The 19,794-nt window shown below is 37.2% G+C and overlaps 1 protein-coding gene across 1 annotated transcript in view; it reads left to right on the top strand.

Annotated features, from left to right (window-relative positions):
* FBXL20 (F-box and leucine rich repeat protein 20) overlaps nucleotides 1-19,794 on the top strand; it is a 93,341-nt gene that overhangs the window by 52,789 nt on the left and 20,758 nt on the right. Inside the window, exons 3-6 of the mRNA XM_052657606.1 lie at nucleotides 13,030-13,084; nucleotides 15,980-16,054; nucleotides 17,217-17,311; nucleotides 17,786-17,854. Of these exons, the coding sequence (XP_052513566.1) occupies nucleotides 13,030-13,084; nucleotides 15,980-16,054; nucleotides 17,217-17,311; nucleotides 17,786-17,854 (294 nt within the window). The remainder of the gene's footprint in view (nucleotides 1-13,029; nucleotides 13,085-15,979; nucleotides 16,055-17,216; nucleotides 17,312-17,785; nucleotides 17,855-19,794) is intronic.

Here is a 19,794-nt window from a genome sequence, read left to right as displayed (position 1 = left end):
ATGTTGTGGCAGGGGAATAATATGATCTGGTTTATATTTTTAAAGAATTAGCCTGGGTACTATGTGCCAACCAGATTGGAAGATTGGAGTGGAAAGCAATAAGAAGGCTATCAAAGAAATCTAGGCAAGAAATGAGGGTAACACGGATAACATCTTCTGTAATTCTTTACATTGCACCATTGCCTGCCCTGGCCCTTTGTAGCTTTAGACACCATTTCTCATTACCCTCCCACTCCTTCTCCTCCTTTCTTTTTTTAGATGTAATTGACATATAATCTATTAGTTTCAGGTATACAACATAATGATTTGATATTTGTTTATATTGCAAAATGGTGGTCCAGTGGTTAAGACTCCATGCTTCCACTGCTGAGGGTACAGGTTCAATCCTGGTTGGGAACTAAGATCCTGGATCCCACATGGTGCAGTGAAAAAACAATAATAATATATGCAGCAAAAAAAAAATATAAAATGATCACCACAGTAAATATGGTTAATATCCATCACAACCCATAGTTAAAAATTTGTTGGGTTTTTTGTTGTTATTGTTTTAGATGATGTATATTAATGAGATCTTACAGTATGTTTTTCTTTCTGACTTATTTCATGTAACATAAGTACCCTCAAAGTTCATGCAGGTTGTTGCCTATGGCAAGATTTCCTCTTTTTTGCGGGGGCGGGGGGGGGGAGCTGAGTAATATTCCATTGTACGTGTGTGTATCACATTTTCTTTATCCATTCATCCATCAGTGGAAACTTAGGTTGCTTCCATCTCTTCCATTCAGTTCAGTTCAGTTCACTCAGTCCGTCCGACTCTTTGGGACCCCATGAACTGCAGCACGCCAGGCCTCCCTGTCCATCACCAATTCCCAGAGTTTACCCAAACTGATGTCCATTGAATCGGTGATGCCATCCAACTATCTCATCCTCTGTCGTCCCCTTCTCCTCCTGCCCTTCCTGCCCTCAACCTTTCCCAGCATGAGGGTCTTTTCCAATGAATCAGCTCTTTGCATCAGGTGGCCAAAGTATTGGAGTTTCAGCTTCAACATCAGTCCTTCCAGTGAACACCCAGGACTGAGCTCCTTTAGGATGGACTGGTTGGATCTCCTTGCAGTCCAAGGGACTCCCAAGAGTCTTCTCCAACATCACAGTTCAAAAGCATCAATTCTTTGGCACTTATTTATTTAGTTATTTATAATGGTATAGACTTGTGGATATGTGTTTTATTTTATGAGTCATATTGTTACTGTCATTACTTATTGGTCAGATTTTTTGTGTGGCTTCTAAATTTGTGGGTGTGTGTATTTGGAATTTCATACCATGTCTGTGTATTAGCTGTTTTAAAAAATACAGTTTAATAAGTAGCATAGACTATTTGGCTTGGTTAGATTTTTAAGTTACGTATTACATTATTTGATCCAACATGTATCCGTCTACAAGGGGAAAACTTGTGTTGCTAGGGCCAAATTCAGAGCCACAGCCAATTTACCAATGAATTAAGGAAGTGTTCTTGTTTTTTCTTAGCTGTAGCTTACTTTAACTTACTAATTTTCCTCCTTTCCTTTTGAAACAAAGTTTATTAGTAATGCTCCAGCAGGCTGGAATCCACTGCTTGCATAATGTGAAATTCAGTTAGAATTGACAGTACTTCCTTTCAGAGCAGAACCATGTGCATATCTTTAGGAGTACCTCTTAAAAAATGAATGTGTGTTTATAAGACAGAGACTCTTCTGTTTTCCAAGAGCTAATGTAAAGTGACTCGTTTCTCAGGATTCCTTCTGAGGATGATATTGATAACTTTAAAAATAACGTGAGTGGTAAGTAAGACTGAACCCACATATGCCCTTTTAGCTATGAAACAATGAAATTTTCAGAACGAAGATTATTATTGTTTACAAGAATCTGAAACTTTTTTCATTAATTTTTCGACTCTTGGGGTGTTGACTCATAATTATCATGTAATATGTTATGTGTATCTATGAGTTGGTAGATGAATTTTCTGAAGTTAGATGGAAAGAATGAATTAGCTGGAGTTGTTTGTCTAAAGTAAATAATCATGCTGTATTGGGTCCCCTAGAGTATTCCTAAGTTTGATGATTTTCTGGGAGGACTCAAGGCTCAGCATATAGTCATACTTATAGCTATGATTTATTACAGGGAAAAGATACAAAGCAAAGTCTGCCCGTATGTCTATCCAACATATTGTACTCTTTTCCTCCTAGTAAATAAAACTTCGCTTGTTTCACTAAAAAAAAAAAAAAAGGCTGAATGGAGTGAAATAGGAAACCAGGTTTTGCCTTTAAGAGTCCTTTCCCAGTGGAGTCACACAGGATGTGCTTAATTCCTCCAAAAATAAGTTACAACAAAAAAGTAAAATGTCTACCAAGGAAGCTTAATGGGGAATAGTGGAAAACCTCTGCAATCCAAATTCTCAAATGCCATCCAAGGTGCAACAGTGCAAGCAACATTTGAAAAAGGGCCTTTCTAATAAGGGTAGGCCTGCTGTGTTAACTCTTTTCTGTATACATGCTGTCTTATTATATTCTATTCCAGGAAGCTTACAACACTGATGATATCTAGTATTTTCATTCACTTTAATTGCCAAGAGTTCAGGGTGGATAGGGGAGTGTGTTTTCTTACTTTCAAGGGCATACTCTTTAGGAACATCAACTCTGAAATCTGAACACCTGCATTTTGTCATTTACTAGCTGTAAACTGAAGATTTTAGTACCTGCCTTTTAGGAAGGTACTATAAAATCCTCCCTAGTGACTTAGTGGTAAAGACTTTGCCTGCCAATGCCGGAGAGGCAGGTTCAATCCCTGGATTGAGAAGGTCCCTTAGAGAAAGAAATGGTGAGTTACAGTCCATGGAGTCATGAAAGATTTGGACACGACTTGGCAACTAAACAACAATAAACAAGGATCAAAAGGGTTGCTAAATATAAAGTACTTACTAGAAAGCATGCCCAGCACATAGGAAGTGCAATAAAATGTCATGTATATTACTGTTAATTCTATTTTTTAGTCATAGACCATAAAATGATGTAACTAGATACTCATACTACCAAAAGTGATCATCTCTCACCTTTAAGATGCATTGGCAGATGTTCCTGAATCAAAGAACAAATGTTTCTGAATCAAAGAAATTGCTCTTACTGACCATTTCGTTTTCTAGTCTTCTCAATTATCCAGAACAAATCAGAGAAACAGAAAGCAAGTTGGAAGATCAAATGTGCATTTTACTTGAAGGATACATGCCAGCTATTTCTCAGTTCCCATTTACTCATTATTTATTTTTTTCATTAAACACAGTTAACACAAATTCAATTATGAATATCTGTAAATAAAAATGGGATCAGAAGAGTTATGTTGATAGAAGGTCACTGAGTTTATTATTATCAATCTGGCAATAAGAGAGAATATATAAAAACTAATTTTAAAAGCAAGCAAAAGCAGGGAACTTTTCTGGTGGTTCACTGTTTAAAGCTCTGAGCTTCCAGTTCAGGGGGCACCTGGTTGGAGAATTGAGATTCTGTGTGCTGCACGGTGTGGCTTAAAAAAGGAAAGGAAATGAGAAAGAGAAAAAAAAAAGAAAACCAACAAAAACAAACATGTAGGATTGAGAAGAGTAGTGGTTCCCAGATGGGAAAGGTATAAAGGGGGTCAGTCAACTGTATGGTGAATTAATGGAAAATAAATTTTGGGTGGTGAGCATGTGGTAGGGTATACAGAAGTAGAAATACAGTGTTTTACACATGAGGCTTACACAGTGTTATTAATCAGTGTTATGTCAATTAAAAATTAATAGTAACATTCAAAAATATTACAGTACAGGGTTATTTAATGAAGAGAAGTTTTAGTCACTTAGTTACTCATGAGGATTTTACTGAATAGAATGATAATTGATGTTCTTTATGAAAGCCACGAGATATCAACAAATAATTAAATTATGTCCCCTTAAACCTTTGGAGGGGGCAGGGATTCATGTGATACATTTTGTTTCATACCGATTTTTAACACAGTAGTTACATATATGACTCTTTATAAACATAAGCATGTGTTTAGGCTGTTTTTTGCCATACCAGTATGCATGATGCATTTTCATTTAAGTTTGCTACTGCAGTTTCCTTGCTGAGAGAATAAAAGAAGTGTATTTTTATTCTACATTAGCAGAATGCTGAAGTTCAATAATTACTATAGGCCTCATTCTTGTCCTTTGTAGTCCTTCAACTTTCTTTCTTTTAAAGAATTTGTTTCTGTAGAGCAGTGTTAGGTTTACAGTGAAATGAGAGGAAGTTACAGAGGTTTTTCATGTGCCCTCTTCACACATGCAGGCCTCCACCCCCATTATCAACATAACCCACCAGGATGTTTTCTGTTTGTTTGCCAAAGATGAACCTATATTAACACCTTATAATTATCTTAAGTCTGTAGTTTACCTTAAGGTTCACTCTTGGTGTTGTAGATTTTATGAGGTGAAGTGAAGTCGCTTAGTCGTGTCCAACTCTTTGCGACCCCATGGACTGTAGCCTACCAGGCTTCTCCATCCTGGGATTTTCCAGGCAAGAGTACTGGAGTGGGTTGCCATTTCCTTCTCCATAGTTTTATGGGTTTGTACACATGTGTAAGAACATATCCATCATTACAATATCATACATAGCGTTTTTACTGCTGTAAAAATCCTTTCTACTTTGCCTGTTTATCTCTCTCACTTTTCATCGTTGTTGTCGTTCAGTCACTCAGTCGCGTCCGACTTTTTGCAACTCCATGGACTGCAGCCTGGCTTCCCTGTCCTTCACCATCACCCACAGCTTGGTCAAACTCATTGAGTTGGTGATGCCATCCAGCCATTTCGTCCTCTCTCGTCCCCTTCTCCTCCTGCCTTCAGTCTTTCCCAGCACCAGGGTCTTATCCCAGGCAACCACTTTTTTTTTGATCTCCATAGTTTTGCATTGTCTGGAATATTACATAGTTGGAATGTCCTTAAACCTTACTATAGGAGACATGCAGAGTACCAAACATTATGTTGGATATAGAAATAAACGGGACTTTTTGTCCTCAGGAAACTCAGTGAGTGGTAGAAAAGACTGACAGGAAAATAATCAATATAAAGGTATAATGGAGGTTTGCCTAGAGCAAAGCTCACGTGTAGGACATTACAGCCAACCTTAGAGAGTTCAGAAGATGCTTCCAAAGAAATGAGACATGAGCTGAGTCATAAAGGGGTAAGTAGTGATTAACTGGATGTTGCAGGAGAGTAAGAAAGAAGAGCATTTCAGATGAGATTATTGTTTCCTTTTTGTGGACAGAGGCAAAGGGTTTTTGATTCAGGTATGCTACAAAGATTTGAAGCTCAAGCTCTTTTGCATAATATACAGTATTGTAGTTTAGGATTTTTTTCCCCTAAGGCTTGCCTGGCAAATAAAAACTCTTCTCTGTGATATTGTTTATATTGGAGAATTCATGCACTTTGCATATACAGTCCGTTAATAAATTGGATGCTGCCTGTCTCAAACTTCATCTCTTGCCTGGTTTGTGTGTTTCTTCACAGTTGCCATTTGTTTGTTTGTTTGTTTGTTGGCTATGCCATGTGACATCCGGGATCTTAGTTCTCCAACCAGGGATGGAACCTGTACCCCCTGCAGTGGAAGCAAGTCCTAACCACTGGACCACCAGGGAAGTCCTGCCGTTTGCTGTTTCAGTATTTCCAAGCCTAACACTCCGTTGCCTGGAGGAACTACAACAGCAGTAACAAAATACTCTTGGGGAGTGAATTGGCTGTTTTACTTTAGTTCTGTTAGAGACTTCAGCTCTTGCTTGGCTCCAAATTTTCTTAGCCAGTAACAACTCTCCACTGTTGCCTTGTTGTCTTGGTGAAAGTTACTCAGTTGTGTCCGACTCTTTGTGACCCCATGGACTACACAGTCCATGGAATTCTCCAGGCTGAAATACTGGAGTGGGGAGCCGTTCCCTTCTCCAGGGGATCTTCCCAACCCAGGGATCGAACCCAGGTCTCTCATATTGTAGGCACATTATTTACCAGCTGAGCCAGGAGGGAAACCCTGATATCTTGGTAGTGATGGGCTATTAATAAGATATGTATTAGGCCCATTGCCTTTATATAGGTTATTTATGTATGTGGACACAACGCTGTTTGTCTTTTGAGACTGAGAGCCACTTGACTATGTGAAGATACTGTTGTTTTTTTCAAGTCCTTTTTGTCTTCTTATCATTATACATCCTAGTACATGAACTCCCACCAGGCTCAGCTTGATGTTGTGGGGCCGGTTTTTAATCGCCCTAAAGTCATGACTCTGTCAAGATTGGGGCCATCTTGAGGACCAAGGAGCATGAGTATCCTGGGAATATAACCCTAGAAGAAAACATTATTTGGAAAATAATCTTTTAACAATCTCTTTGTTTCCTGAAGTTTGTGTTTTCTCTGTGTTAATTGTGTTATTGTTCAAGGCTTGGGTGCAGGAGTTAGCTTACAAAATACAAGATGACCCAATTAGATATATATAGCTGATACTAAGCCAGTGGTTATTATATGTATTTTTACTTCTTGCCACTCCCTTGAGTTTTAACGTATTTTTTACTTCTTTTTTCCCCCCTTTTGTTTTTGAGTTATTTTAGATTTACTGAAAAGATTCAGAAGTAGTTCAAAGAAATTCCATAAAACTTTTACTTAGATTTCTCAAATGTTAACTTTTGACCGTACTTACATTATTTTTTTCTTAACTATTTGGGTTAAGTTGCAAACCATACTTTTTACCCAAGACTTGACTGTGAATTTTCTAAAATCAAAAGACTTTCTCATTTATAAACACAGTACAGTAATTGAAATTACTGTAATTTTGAAATACACGTGGATGTGATACTATTATGTAGTCTATAGACCTTAGGCAATGGCACCCGACTCCAGTACTCTTGCCTGGAAAATCCCATGGACGGAGGAGCCTGGTGGGCTGCGGTCCATGGGGTCGCTAAGAGTTGGACATGACTGAGCAACTTCACTTTGACTTTTCACTTTCATGCATTGGAGAAGGAAATGGCAAGCCACTCCAGTGTTCTTGCCTGGAGAATCCCAGGGACAGGGGAGCGTGGTGGGCTGCTGTCTATGGGGTTGCACAGAGTCGGACACGACTGAAGTGACTTAGCATTAGTATTAGCATAGACCTTGTCCCTATTTTACCAGTTATCCTATGCATGATCCTATTCTTTGTGTTCTTTGTAGTACAAGGGAAGAAAAAATACTTTTCTTTCTGATTCAAGTTGCAGTCCAAGATCACAGGTTGCATTTACCTGTCACTTCTCTTCAGCTGGCTTTAATTTTGAATAGGCCTTCAGTCTTTCTTTGTCTTTTATAGCCATTGACAATTTTGAAGATTCTTTACAGAATGTCCTTCATGAGTAAATTCAGTTGGCACAATTTTGTAGGAATACCACAGAAGCGAAACAGTATCCTTCTCATTGTTCGTGTGCTGTGCTGTGCTGATCACTTCAGTCATGGCCGACTCTTTGTGACCCTATGGACTGTAGCCCGCCAGGCTCCTCTGTCCATGGGATTCTCCAGGCAAGGATGCTGAAGTGCATTGCCCTGCCCTCCTCCAGGGGATCTTCCTGGCCCAGGGATCAAGCCCACATCTCTTATGTCTCCTGCATTGGCAGGTGGGTTCTTTACCACTACTAGCACCACCTAGGAGGCCCCCTCATTGTTCATATCATAAGCATAAGATGTCTCTTTGTCCCATTACTGTTGATGTTAACTGTGATCATCAGGTAAAGGTGGTCTCTGCCAGATTTCTCCACTGTAATGTTACTATTTTCCCCTTTCTCATTAGTAAGTGTCCTGTGGTGAAATACTTTGAGACTGTGTGAATATCTTGTTTCTCATGAGACTTTAACTCAGTCAGTTAAAGTTTTTGTTTCTTGCTTGAAGCAGTTATTACTGTTGTGGTTACCAAACGGTGATTCTCTTAATTCCACCTTTACTTCTACATTTTACTAGTTGGAATTCTCTATAAAGAAGAGTTTTCCCTTCTATCCCATTTTTTCCTTTCTTTAGTAACATCAATATATGCTCATGAATTCCTGTTTTATTCAGTGTGTGGTAATTCCATTTGGATTCTTGTTTTCTGCTCAAAACGTTTCAAATTTAGCCAGTGGGAGTCCCTTATGGTTATATTCTATGTTCTTTGAATATGTCCCATCATTCTTTGAATATATGCTTGTTTTTCGGCACTAGATACTCTAGGATCTTCTTGTACTTTTCCTGACCCAGTCCTGGAATCAGACATTTTTGCAAGGAGCTCAGGGATGATTTTGAGTGGAGAATAGTATTTAGAAACTAAGATCTCTACCCTAGCTATGTTTATTGCTACTGGACATAATTGCTTGTAAATCTTCTCATCAGATGGAGCTAAGAAATACATGTTTGGAGGTGGGTAGTGCATGAACACATCTTTATGCAATTTTATATCTGTCTCTATATATAGATGAATAGATAAATTAAACATGACAATTCTGTTACATAACCAGTTTATACTAACACCTCCAATCCTAGTCTAATACCTTCAGGCTCATTTTAGCTCTCCTTTCCATATTTATGGGTGTAATATGACTGTTCTTCTCTAAGGGAGGAATATGACTCTGTCTACAATATAATTACTTATTTACTTAATCTTAGATTGCACATGAAATTACCCATTACACTCCGAAGAATCTAATTAGAGTTCATTACTTATAGTTTTTTGCTATGGGTTCGTTTGTTTTTGGTCTTTTGCCTGGTGATATACAGAAAATACAGAGTTCAAAAGTTACATTGGTTCTCTTTTTTTACATTATTCATTTAAAGTATTTTAGTTCATTTTATTCATCTCTGTGTATTCAGTTTGGAGTTTTATTGAATGTATTTATTTGTTTGTTTTTAGCAAATAGGTAACTTGGCTGTCCCCAGACTACAAACTTTGTGTCCCATGTTGTGGGTGGCCCCTGAAATGCAAGTTCAGTTCTTCTAAATTTACCAGCTAGGAGTGTTTCCACCACAGGCAGTAGTCAGAGGTCTCTTGGGGGTTTGGATGGAATTTATGTTCCCTCACATCATTCTAACTCTCTTTCTCTCCTCACTTCCTGTTGCCTATGGTTGCTCCAAACTCTGCTCTTGATTCCCCTTCACAGGTTTCTGTTCAAGTTCTAAGAGCCCCAAGTACAACCTATCCATCTTTTGGCCATACCACAGGGCATGTGGGATCTTCTTTCCCCCACCAGGGATTGAACCTGTGCCCCCTACAGTAGAAGCACAGAGTTTTAACCGCTGGACCACCAGGGAAAGCCCAGATGGTTGTTTTTATGTTTTGTTCACAATTTGATGCTGTATCTAGAAAGTTAGTCCAGTGGAAACTTACTCAGCCATGACCAGAAGTAGAACCGAATTTTGTTTATTTCTGACTTTATAAAGCAAACATGATCAGAGACTAGATAGATCTGTCCAACAGGAGATATGTCCCTCCTTCTGCCCCATCCCCATCTTTCTTTTTAAATCTTTAAAATGAGTTCTGACTGAAGAATGATTCTTGACTTTGACTTCTTTTGCGTATTAGATCTCAAACTCAGGCAGATGCCATCTTTGACATTCATTTTTTGTTAGTGGATATGGATTAACCAAAAAATTCCTCTTCATCTAGAGATTTGAATTTGTAAATTAATGAAAAAGCTTTGCTGTTATTCACTGTTGTTATCTCTCTACCCTGGTGTATTTCAGTCCATGATCAAGGGGTTAAAAACATGAAGGTGTAGTTGTCTGCAGTTTGCTTTAAAAATATCTGAATTGCACATCTTTTATAAATGTTTTTGAAAATCATAAATTATCACCTTTATATAATATTCATAAGAATCACCTGGAGAAATTGGTTTTTTAAAAAAATTCTGCAGATATCTGGGCTCCACACTCAGAAATTTTGAATACCTTCTGAATACTTTCTCCAGGACCATGCGCATCTTTTTTTTTTAATATGGCAATAAGATCTACTTATAATTAGACCCTAACTTCTTCCACATTATATTTCAGAAACCTAGCCAAAATCTTTTTGCTTAAATGGGGAAGATGAGGCCTACTTTACTTAAACTTGGGTGGCCTAAAGCTAGGCCAGTTTTTCAACAATCTCTTGATAAGACTTGGGGAAAGCCTTTTATTGAAGCAGTCAAGTAGGATCCTTCAATAGTAACAGACCTTTCATTCTCCCTCAGTTTTCTTATCTCTTTGATCATAGCCATTCTGGCTACGGATAATAGGTATCCTCAAGAAGGAATCGTGTAAAGGGTTGCATTGTAAAGTACCAAGCCTGAAGATGATGAAAAGCAGTATAGTGTAGTTTTACTGTTCTTGCCTGTCATATAAAAATAGCAGTATCGTTTCACCTTGACTTATCCTACAAATGCATACTTAAAATTACAGTGATTTTTTTTAGTTTAAATTAATGTTAACCATATTTAGAAGGGTAAATGCTCTCTGTGAGCCTCCTCTTCACCATCCTCCCATTTCCCCAACCAGCCTCTCCCCTCCTCCAGCACCCAGTCACTGTAACTGAAACTCTAGCATCTTATCCCATCAGTCCATATATTTGGGTTTCTAAAGGTAACTGTCTCTCCTGTCAACTACATAGGAAAAGTAGAAGTCAGAAGTTACTAAATAATAGCAGACATTTAGATAGACTGTGGGGTAGTTGAAGGGATTTAAGCACAGAGGCTTATCACATACATCTTGGGCTTCCCTGATAGCTCAGTTGGTAAAGAATCTGCCTGCAATGCAGGAGACCTGGGTTTGATCCCTGGGTTGGGAAGATCCCCTAGAGAAAGGAAAGGCTGGCTACCCACTCCAGTATTCTGGCCTGAGAATTCCATGGGGTAACAAAGAGTCGGAGATGACTGAGCAACTTTCACTTTCAAGCACAGAAGCTTATCACATCTATCTTACTAGGAAGCCAAATCAGGACTGGAAAGTCCTAACTGTTATTGCCATAGAGGGGCACAGAGACTGTCTTCTTTCTCTCTTTAATGTAGCATAATGTCAAACCCAGGTGAAAAGCCAACTGAAGGGAATTTTGACATTAGACCTCCAGAGAGTACATTCTAAGAATGGAATTATGATTGTTGGGATATGTGCTTCAGAGAGTCTCCTAGGTCTACATTTGACCTCTAGCCTGAGGTTTCATGTCTGTCTATTATGCTTTATTTTGTGGAGAACCTTTCTGTTGAAAGGTTACTAAACCTAGTCTAACAAGGATCCCCACCATGTGTAACATTGTATTTATGCAAATTACTTAGGGATTACTGGTGATTTGGCAGAAATGGGATCTTGAGGAATCTCTACAAAAACGATAGTATATAGTGGATGACAGGGAAAAGCAGCAGCATTAAGCAGTGTAAGAAGGTTTGTTGCATTAGGTAAACTCACTGTTTTAGAAATTGAAGTACCTAGATTGATAGTGTATGTATTTGGGAATGGAGTTTGTAATCAGTATTTTAAAAGATGGAAATTTTATTTTATTAAAGAGAGTCATCAGGGCTGTAGCAGGGTCACCTCAAGGGATCAAGAAAGGCATTCACACTTTCCATCTATGGACAGATGTAGAAAATATGGTATATGTATACATTGGAATATTATTCAGCTTTTAAAAAGTAAGGCAGTTCAGATACATGCAACAGCATGGATGAACCTTGAAGACATGAAATGAGAAGCCTGTAACAAAAAGGCAAATACTATATGATTCCACTCATATAGAAGTGTGTGTAGTTAAATTCATAGAGAAACAAAGTAGAGTGGTGGTTGCCAGGAGCTGGGGGAAAGGGAAATGAGGCGTCCTTGTTCACTGTGTACAGAGTTTCAGTTTGGGAAAATGAGAAAGTTCTTGAGATGGCTAGTGGGGTGGTGGTTATGCAGCAGTGTGAATATACTTCATACCATTGAACTGTACATTTAAAAGTGGCTAACTGGTAAGTTTCATGTTATGTATATTACCCAAATTAAAAAATAGTTTTAAAAAACTTTGTTTACAAAATATACAGAACTTTCTGTCTGATATAATTATTAACTCAGTCTATTCCAAGTTCTAAAATGTGATAGACAGCGTCTAATCACCAAATAGTTTGTTCTGTTACAGTAACTTGGAATAGAAAATGTAGCCTTCATCTCCAGATTGATGCTTCTTGACCTCCATTTTGTAACACTCCAGTATCTCCAGCTATTTCAAGGAATATCATCTTTAAAGTACATGCTATATTGTACCTTTTGCCACCGGCAGAAGAGCTTCGCTTGTTATTCAGATCAAAATGACCTTTAAAGGTATTCATGAGTAAAGAGACCTTGAAGCTCAAGTGACCCATTCACTTTATTCCCAGGATGCTCTGACCTGTTTTTATGGGTGGCTTATGGTATAGAGAGTTATTGTTCTTTAGGCAAGTTAATTATTTCAAATAATAATGCTTCAATAACTTAAACTCTCTAAGAGAGTCTCTACAATAATACTAAACTGTCTAAGACTGAAAAAATTTAGCTGGTGTTTCCTGACATTGATGTGTTACTGAGTTTTACAATTTCCCAAATTGGAATTAAATACATAGAGATTTAACATTTTATAGTTGCTAATTTTTAGGTGTTGCCAATATTTTATTTTTTTCCCTTCATAACTGTAAAATTCTTTATAAAGATAACCCTCCCCTAGCCTCTTTCTTTTGATAATCATAGTGTGGAAATTGTCTTTTTACTTTAAAAAATGTATTAGAAATATTTTATCATCCTTCGATGTGAATGACTGAACTTGTACTTAAACATAACATTATCAGGTAAAAGGTGACTTTTTCCCCTATGTTTTATATGGGTAGTATAAATTGCTTCAGCTTTTTGTGTGATTATTAAAAGGATTTCTGTCTTTTTCTGCATGTGTTAACATAGCCAATTATTTATAGGCAAAAATCAAGAGAAACTCCTTTGTCATATAATGTATAGTAAAGTTTTTCTTCATCTCTTTTTAGGATATTTTCTTTTCTGGATGTTGTTACCTTGTGTCGCTGTGCTCAGGTCTCCAGGGTAAGAGTGGCTGACATGATTAGAAGAGCATTCCTTCCTGACATTAATGATAATCAGCTTCTGTAGCAGACGAACCATTTACTTCAGATGGTAGTTGTGTGTTATATTTCCAAGGATGTTTTTGCACCCATGGCATACCTAAACCCATGTTAATTCTGCAGTGGAATTCTACTATATATATTGTTTCTAACTTTAGTTTTTTGAAACTCTTGACTATTCCTATAATACATACAGAGGAAGCATCTTCAAGGAAAAAGCATATTAAACATGCAAATTAAAAAGATTAGACTTTACTTAGAACTGTAATAATACAGTGTTTCATTATGTTTTCCTACTTCATTTTATGTATATATATGGAAACCTTTTGGTATCTCCTGGTATTTTTTTCTCAAAAGGTTATAACTAGAATTTAATTTTTAAGAAATTATAGCACAAACCAAATTCCTTTCTCAAAGTCAGTTTCTGCATTATTCTTATTTACAAACTTTTGACAATTGACATTACTGTGACAAAACAGTGAAATATCATAATCTTATTGTTGCCTCTAATACTAAGAATAGAATCTCTGTTGTGGGAAAATTACGTTATGAACCGTTCCTAGTCTCTTTTGTAATATAGATATATAATAATTAATCACATGAGTGAATCCATATAATTACCACCTTTTTATAAAATGGACAATGGCTTTTTGATTGTTTAACAAATATTTATTGAGAACCTACTATGTGCCAGGTGTAGTTGTAGGTGCTGAGTATGTAATATGGTTGGTTATATCAGAGTATTTATCTTTGTAAAGACAGATTTTCCTTCAAGTTTCCAACACCAGTTTCCTCAGGGGGAAAAAAAAGGCACAAAACTTAGCATAGAAAATTCATGTTATCTTGCTAACTTTAATATAATTTCTACATCCTAAAAGCCATACTGAAACTGTATCAGCTATTTAGGAAACAGGCAGTCATATTTTGATGATTTCTATTCATGACATTTCTGTTCCTGGTGTCTGAGTTGTTGCCTTAGTCATAGCTGGTACAAATGAGTTGGGATTTCTTTTCTGTCTACATTTGAAGCTGAGGTCATCACTGAGAAACAAAATGCCCAGACTGGTGTCTAAACCTGTTCAGTAGCAGAGTCTCATCTCAAGAGTGTTGATTTGAGTGAGTTTTAATTGTTGTTTTCATATTCAGGTTCTTCTTCATTCTTAACGTGTTTTAACTTAAAAGGAAGCACAGTGCCAGTCTTTGTTAAATCTGTACAGTTGGTTCATCAGTAGTTAGCCTGTTACTCTCCGCACTTGAAGTATTTCGTTAATGTGCTTTAAAAAAAAAAAAAAAAACTCTGGAGAGAAACCTGTCGTTCCTAATTTTAGTCTCAGTTTAGCATGTTTCCTGCTTGCTGGAAAAAGTAGTGTGAGGAAATGAGAAATATCAAGCCAAACCAGAGGTATATTTAGCCTGTGAATCTAGTGAACACATGATCTTTACAAGTTTTATTTCTTGTCTCCCATGGAGCCATTTAAGAACCCATTGGGGGCGTCCCTCGTGGAACAGTGCTAAAGAATCCGCCTGCCAGTTCAGGAGACATGGGTTTGATCCCTGATCCAGGAAGATCCCACATGCCACAGAACAACTAAGCCTGTGTGCCACAACTGTTGAGCCTGTGCTCTAGAGCCCGGGAAGCACAACTACTGCATCCTGTATGCCCTAGAGCCTGTACTCGGCACCAGGAGAAGCCACTGCAGTGAGAAGCCCGCACACTGCAACTTAAAAGTGGCCCCCACTTGCAGCAACCAGGGAAAAGCCCACACAGCAACGAAGACCTGGCACAGCTGATAAAAGATAAATAAAATGTCTTAAAAAAGGAGGAAGAAAGAAAACAGAAAAATATGAAGCCACAAAATGAGACGTTGAAATCCTAAGAGAACCTTAAAGATTTCTAGAATAATAACTTTGTTTTCTCCTGTACCCCTGGCATATGTCTTGTTGGTTGTATGACAGTTACCTGGGACTTAAAAGTGTACCTGCAGTTTCCTTTTTACAATTTCAGTATCGAATCTATGTTTTGAATTGTTGTAAAAGGAGATGATATTCTCAGTTTATGACTTAACAGGATTAACACTTTGCATACACTTTAAATTTAATAAGGAAAACTTTTAAAGGCTTTCTGATTAAAATACAATGCAGAATGATCCACAGCAAGTTAACTCTGTGGAGTCATTTTTCACCTTATCCTGAAAAGTTGAAAAGCTTTCTTGCCTCTCTTTAGCTAATTAAAGAAATGTATTACCATTGAATCAAGTTGAAAGGAAAGATGACCAATTGGAAAACATTCCTGAGTGAGCTAATTGGTAATGAGGAAAGCATTAAAGTCTCTGTCACGTATATAGAGAAATGATAGTGTCTTTTGTAAATCCCAGCTCACAGTTTCAGATCCAAACAAGTGATGCTATGGATTCGCATATTTTTATTGAACATGATATATGTATTGAACACAGTACATTCAGAGTCCATCTTCTTTTTTTGGTTTCTTCCTCACCTTGTTCCTAGAGCAACAGGCTTTTTCACCAGTTGGATCGTCTCATTTTGAAATTAGAAATTCCAGTTAGAAAACAGTCTCTGACTATGGTACTTATTACAACCTGTCTTTTCCCCAGCCCCCTAATGTAAGATCTTTCACAGCTGCTAATTTCTGTACCCACTCATTTATGAGATAATCTACTTAGAGAATAAAACATGAATCAGAAATGAGACTCACCTTTTGGGAGTTAATGATGGGGGTGCTGAGACATTTTTTTGGACAATTTCAATCATTAGTAGGTTGATTTTTGAACTTGAACTTTGCTGGCTTTTTCCCTTCATTTCAGCTTCTGCTCATGTTGTGTCTTTTTCTTCAAAATAGGCCTGGAATGTTCTAGCTTTGGATGGCAGTAACTGGCAGCGAATTGACCTGTTTGATTTCCAGAGGGATATTGAGGTATAATTATGTGGTGTGTGGCCCCATTTCTCTTGTTAGAATGTAATTACAGCATGGAACAAATTAGCCTCAGCTATATAAATCTCCTTTCCCTGGAGAGAGAAACTATTAATTTCAGTGCATCCGAATTTCATGAGAGCCTGCAGTGTTCCCCAAGAACTTGATCAGCTTTTGAGAATAAGCAAAATTATTTTACTGAAATAATAGTAAATTATTTATTACCAAGTTTTTGTTTTTATATTTGTTGTGGAAATATGGACCTGTGTTTGCTCTTTTTAGGAAGTCTTTTTATATCTGTTTATGGAAAAATAAGTGGAGTTAAGAACTTCTGAGGCATAATATTTGCATAAATTCTTCTTGATGAGCATTTTGGGTTGTAGGAGAGCCTGCAGATAGTTTTTCTTTCATTCTCCAGAAAAATGTATTGGATTACTTATGCTGTGGAGAAATTTTTTTTTCCCTTCTCATTTCTCCCTCATATTTCATCCTTTAGTATTTACCTCTTTTCTCAGATGGAGAATGGCTTAAGCTTATATTATTTTAACCTGAATTTTAACTCTGTGGTCCTTGGTTCTCTCATCTGGAGAGTGCAAATCATAGCTTCCTCACTGTGTTACAAGGATTAAGTATGATTTAGGTTTAGATTTTTTTCAACTGGGTTGGGTTTTTGTTTTTAAAGTACTAATGGAGCTTAGTTGTCTTGAGGATTCATGTAAGAAGTTTAAGAAACCTCACATGAACTTTCCATTATCTTCAGAAAGTATCATCAACATGGTGGATTTTTGTTTTTCTCAATTCTCTTTATCTTCATGGATATAAATGTTTAAAGCAACATAACCCACAAAATCATTCAGCAAGCTTTTGTTAAGTATTCACTGAGGCTCTGCTATATTTAGAGTACTATAGGAAATGTACCAAAACAATAATACAGTGACATAAGAGAACTACAGAGCACCGTTTCCTCAAATATAAAGTATCTTAAAGATGAACAAAATAAATAACAATATAGAGTTTAGGCATGTTTTAAATAGACCAAGAAAGCTCATTTGATTTAATTAGGTTTTTTAAATGAGTTAGAAGCATTTTAAAAATGAGAATGTGTTCTTTTCAAAACCGATGTGGTGGCTTATCTTTTTGTATATCTATCTTCTCTTTTTTACAGGGCCGGGTAGTGGAGAATATTTCGAAAAGGTGTGGGGGCTTTTTACGAAAGTTAAGTCTTCGTGGGTGTCTTGGAGTAGGAGACAATGCTTTAAGGTAAAAACATAACTACCGATTAACTGATCTTACTGACTGAAGTAAAGAACAACACGAGACACAGCAGCATCTCACCCAGAAAAGGCTGGGATGTTTTTCATGTTCTTAAGCTGTTCTGAACCCAAATACACATTCATTGCTTATCATTACAAATATCCAGTAGTGGGGTGTGTGGTTTTGGGAATAAAACAAGAACATGTGCTTCCCCCAAAAAACCAGTTTCCCCATATTATAAATGGTTCATTTGGAGCCTTGAGTAAAGTTTGTTTGTTTAATTCAAGCTCGGATAATTTTAACTTTGGTTGACAAAAAGATTGATATTTAAAAGTTTATGGTTGAAAATTAATTTATTCATAACTTAATGACTTTTGTACTAATACCCAGGTTTGCCATTTTGTATCTTCTATTATTTTTTTAATGCTGAGAATTGTGCACATTTTGCCTCAGACTCTTTACTGTTTCTTTCCTGTAAAGAACCTTTGCACAAAACTGTAGGAACATTGAAGTACTGAATCTCAATGGGTGTACAAAGACTACAGATGCGTAAGTATTTTATATTTTAGAAGGGTAAGTCATAGCCCATTGTGTCCTGCCTGTACTAGCTTTTAATGCAGGCTGCTAAATATATTTAGTAAATTTCATTTTGGTTTTATAGAGAAAAGATGTTTCAAGAAAGAGAAAGAGACTTTAGAAGTTAGAAATGGAACAAGAAACTTATTTTGGAATTTGGCTCAAATTCTGCCTCGAAATTTAAAATAAAACTTAAGTTACTTGACATTATTTAGTAATATTGCTAGTTCTGTTTTCTCTATACTCCCACTCTTTTTATCTTATTCATTTTATCTTTTTGTGAAAAATTCCTAAACAGTGTAAATATGCATTTCTTTCTTTGCACTGAGTCTTCGTTGCTTTTGAGCAGCCTTTCTCTAGTTGTGGCAAGTGGGGGATACTCTTTGTTACAGTGTGGGGATTTCTCATTGTGGTGGCCTCTCATTGCAGAGCATAGGCTCTAGGCACGGGCTTCAGTAGTTGCAGCACGCAGGCTTGAGGGCTCTGGAGTGAAGGCTGGTTGTGGCACAAGAGTTTAGTAGCTCTGCAACATGTGGAATCTTCTCAGGCCAGGGATGGAACTCGTGTCCCCCGCATTGGCAGGCGGATTCTTACCTACTGCTCCACCAGAGAAGTCCCAATATGCATTACTAAAATAAGCATTTCTGGAAAACAAAAGCTTTTAACATAAGCACATTAAATTCATAAATCTAAATATCTTAAAATCATCAAATAACTACAGTTAATGTTCAGAATTTTGCATGTTCTAATGACTTTAGCAGTATATTAAATATAGTTTAAAAGAAAAAAGATACAGACTTTAAAAATCAAGGGTGGAGACCTCTGTTTCTGGTAACAACAGTCACTGCCCTCCTGCTATAAACGGCTCTAAAACTGTACAAAACATAGAAAGCAAGCAGTCTGAAATGTTGGACAACATGCAGAGCAGAACTGAGAAACAAATGAGGTGAGCCTTACGATTGTCGTGGCTTTCTGCTTGGTGGCATTTTTGAGATAATGGTATAGGAGAAGGAATGCACGCAGGGTGCAAAGTTCTGTCTGATTTGAAGAGAAAGAGATCAAAGTTCTGGGAGACCAGGATGAATAAATAGGTGTCTGGAAAGAGGGAAGCTACTCAAATAAAGACTACAGAAATCTTTATAAATTTGGCTGAACATTAAACTGTATATGCACATATTGAGACCCCACAAAGCTGGGCGAAGAATATCTAAAACGGAAAGAACAATTGCTGGGAAACTGAACTGAAGAAGAATCGCCAGAACTTAAATAAGGCAGCCATAAAGAAAGCTGAGCGCCAAAGAATTGATGCTTTTGAACTGTGGTGTTGGAGAAGACTCTTGAGAGTCCCTTGGACTGCAAGGAGATCAAACCTGTCAATCCTAAAGAAAATCAGTCCTGAATATTCATTGGAAGGACTGATGCTGAAGTTGTAGCTCCAGTACTTTGGCCACCTGATGTGAAGAGCTGACTCTTTAGAAAAGACCCTGATGCTGGGAAAGATTGAAGGCAGGAGGAGAAGGGGACGACAGAGGATGAAATGGTGGATGGCATCACTGACTCAGTGGACATGAGTTTGGGCGAGCTCTGGGAGATGGTGAATGACAGAGAAGCCTGACATGCTGCAGTTCATGGGGTCACAAAGAGTTGGACATGACTGAGCAGCTGAACAGCAGCAGTATTGATAGATCTGTGATATTTATAGTAATATATAAAATACGTTAGAACATACGAAAATAATAGCACAAAGGAGAGAGAAGAGAACCATTACCTATTGCAGTAAAATGCTTATGTTTTTGTGAGAATTAAGTTACTGTTGCAAAATAGATTGTGGTAAATAAAGATACATATTGTATTCGATGAGCAAATATAAGAAAATAACTCAGGGAAAAGGTAAAAAAAAAAATCAACAGAGG

This window comes from Budorcas taxicolor, chromosome 19 (genome assembly GCF_023091745.1).
Source record: "Budorcas taxicolor isolate Tak-1 chromosome 19, Takin1.1, whole genome shotgun sequence".
NCBI lineage: Eukaryota > Metazoa > Chordata > Mammalia > Artiodactyla > Bovidae > Budorcas > Budorcas taxicolor.
Note: the sequence above shows the minus strand (reverse complement) of the source record. Positions and strands in the feature narration are given on the sequence as shown.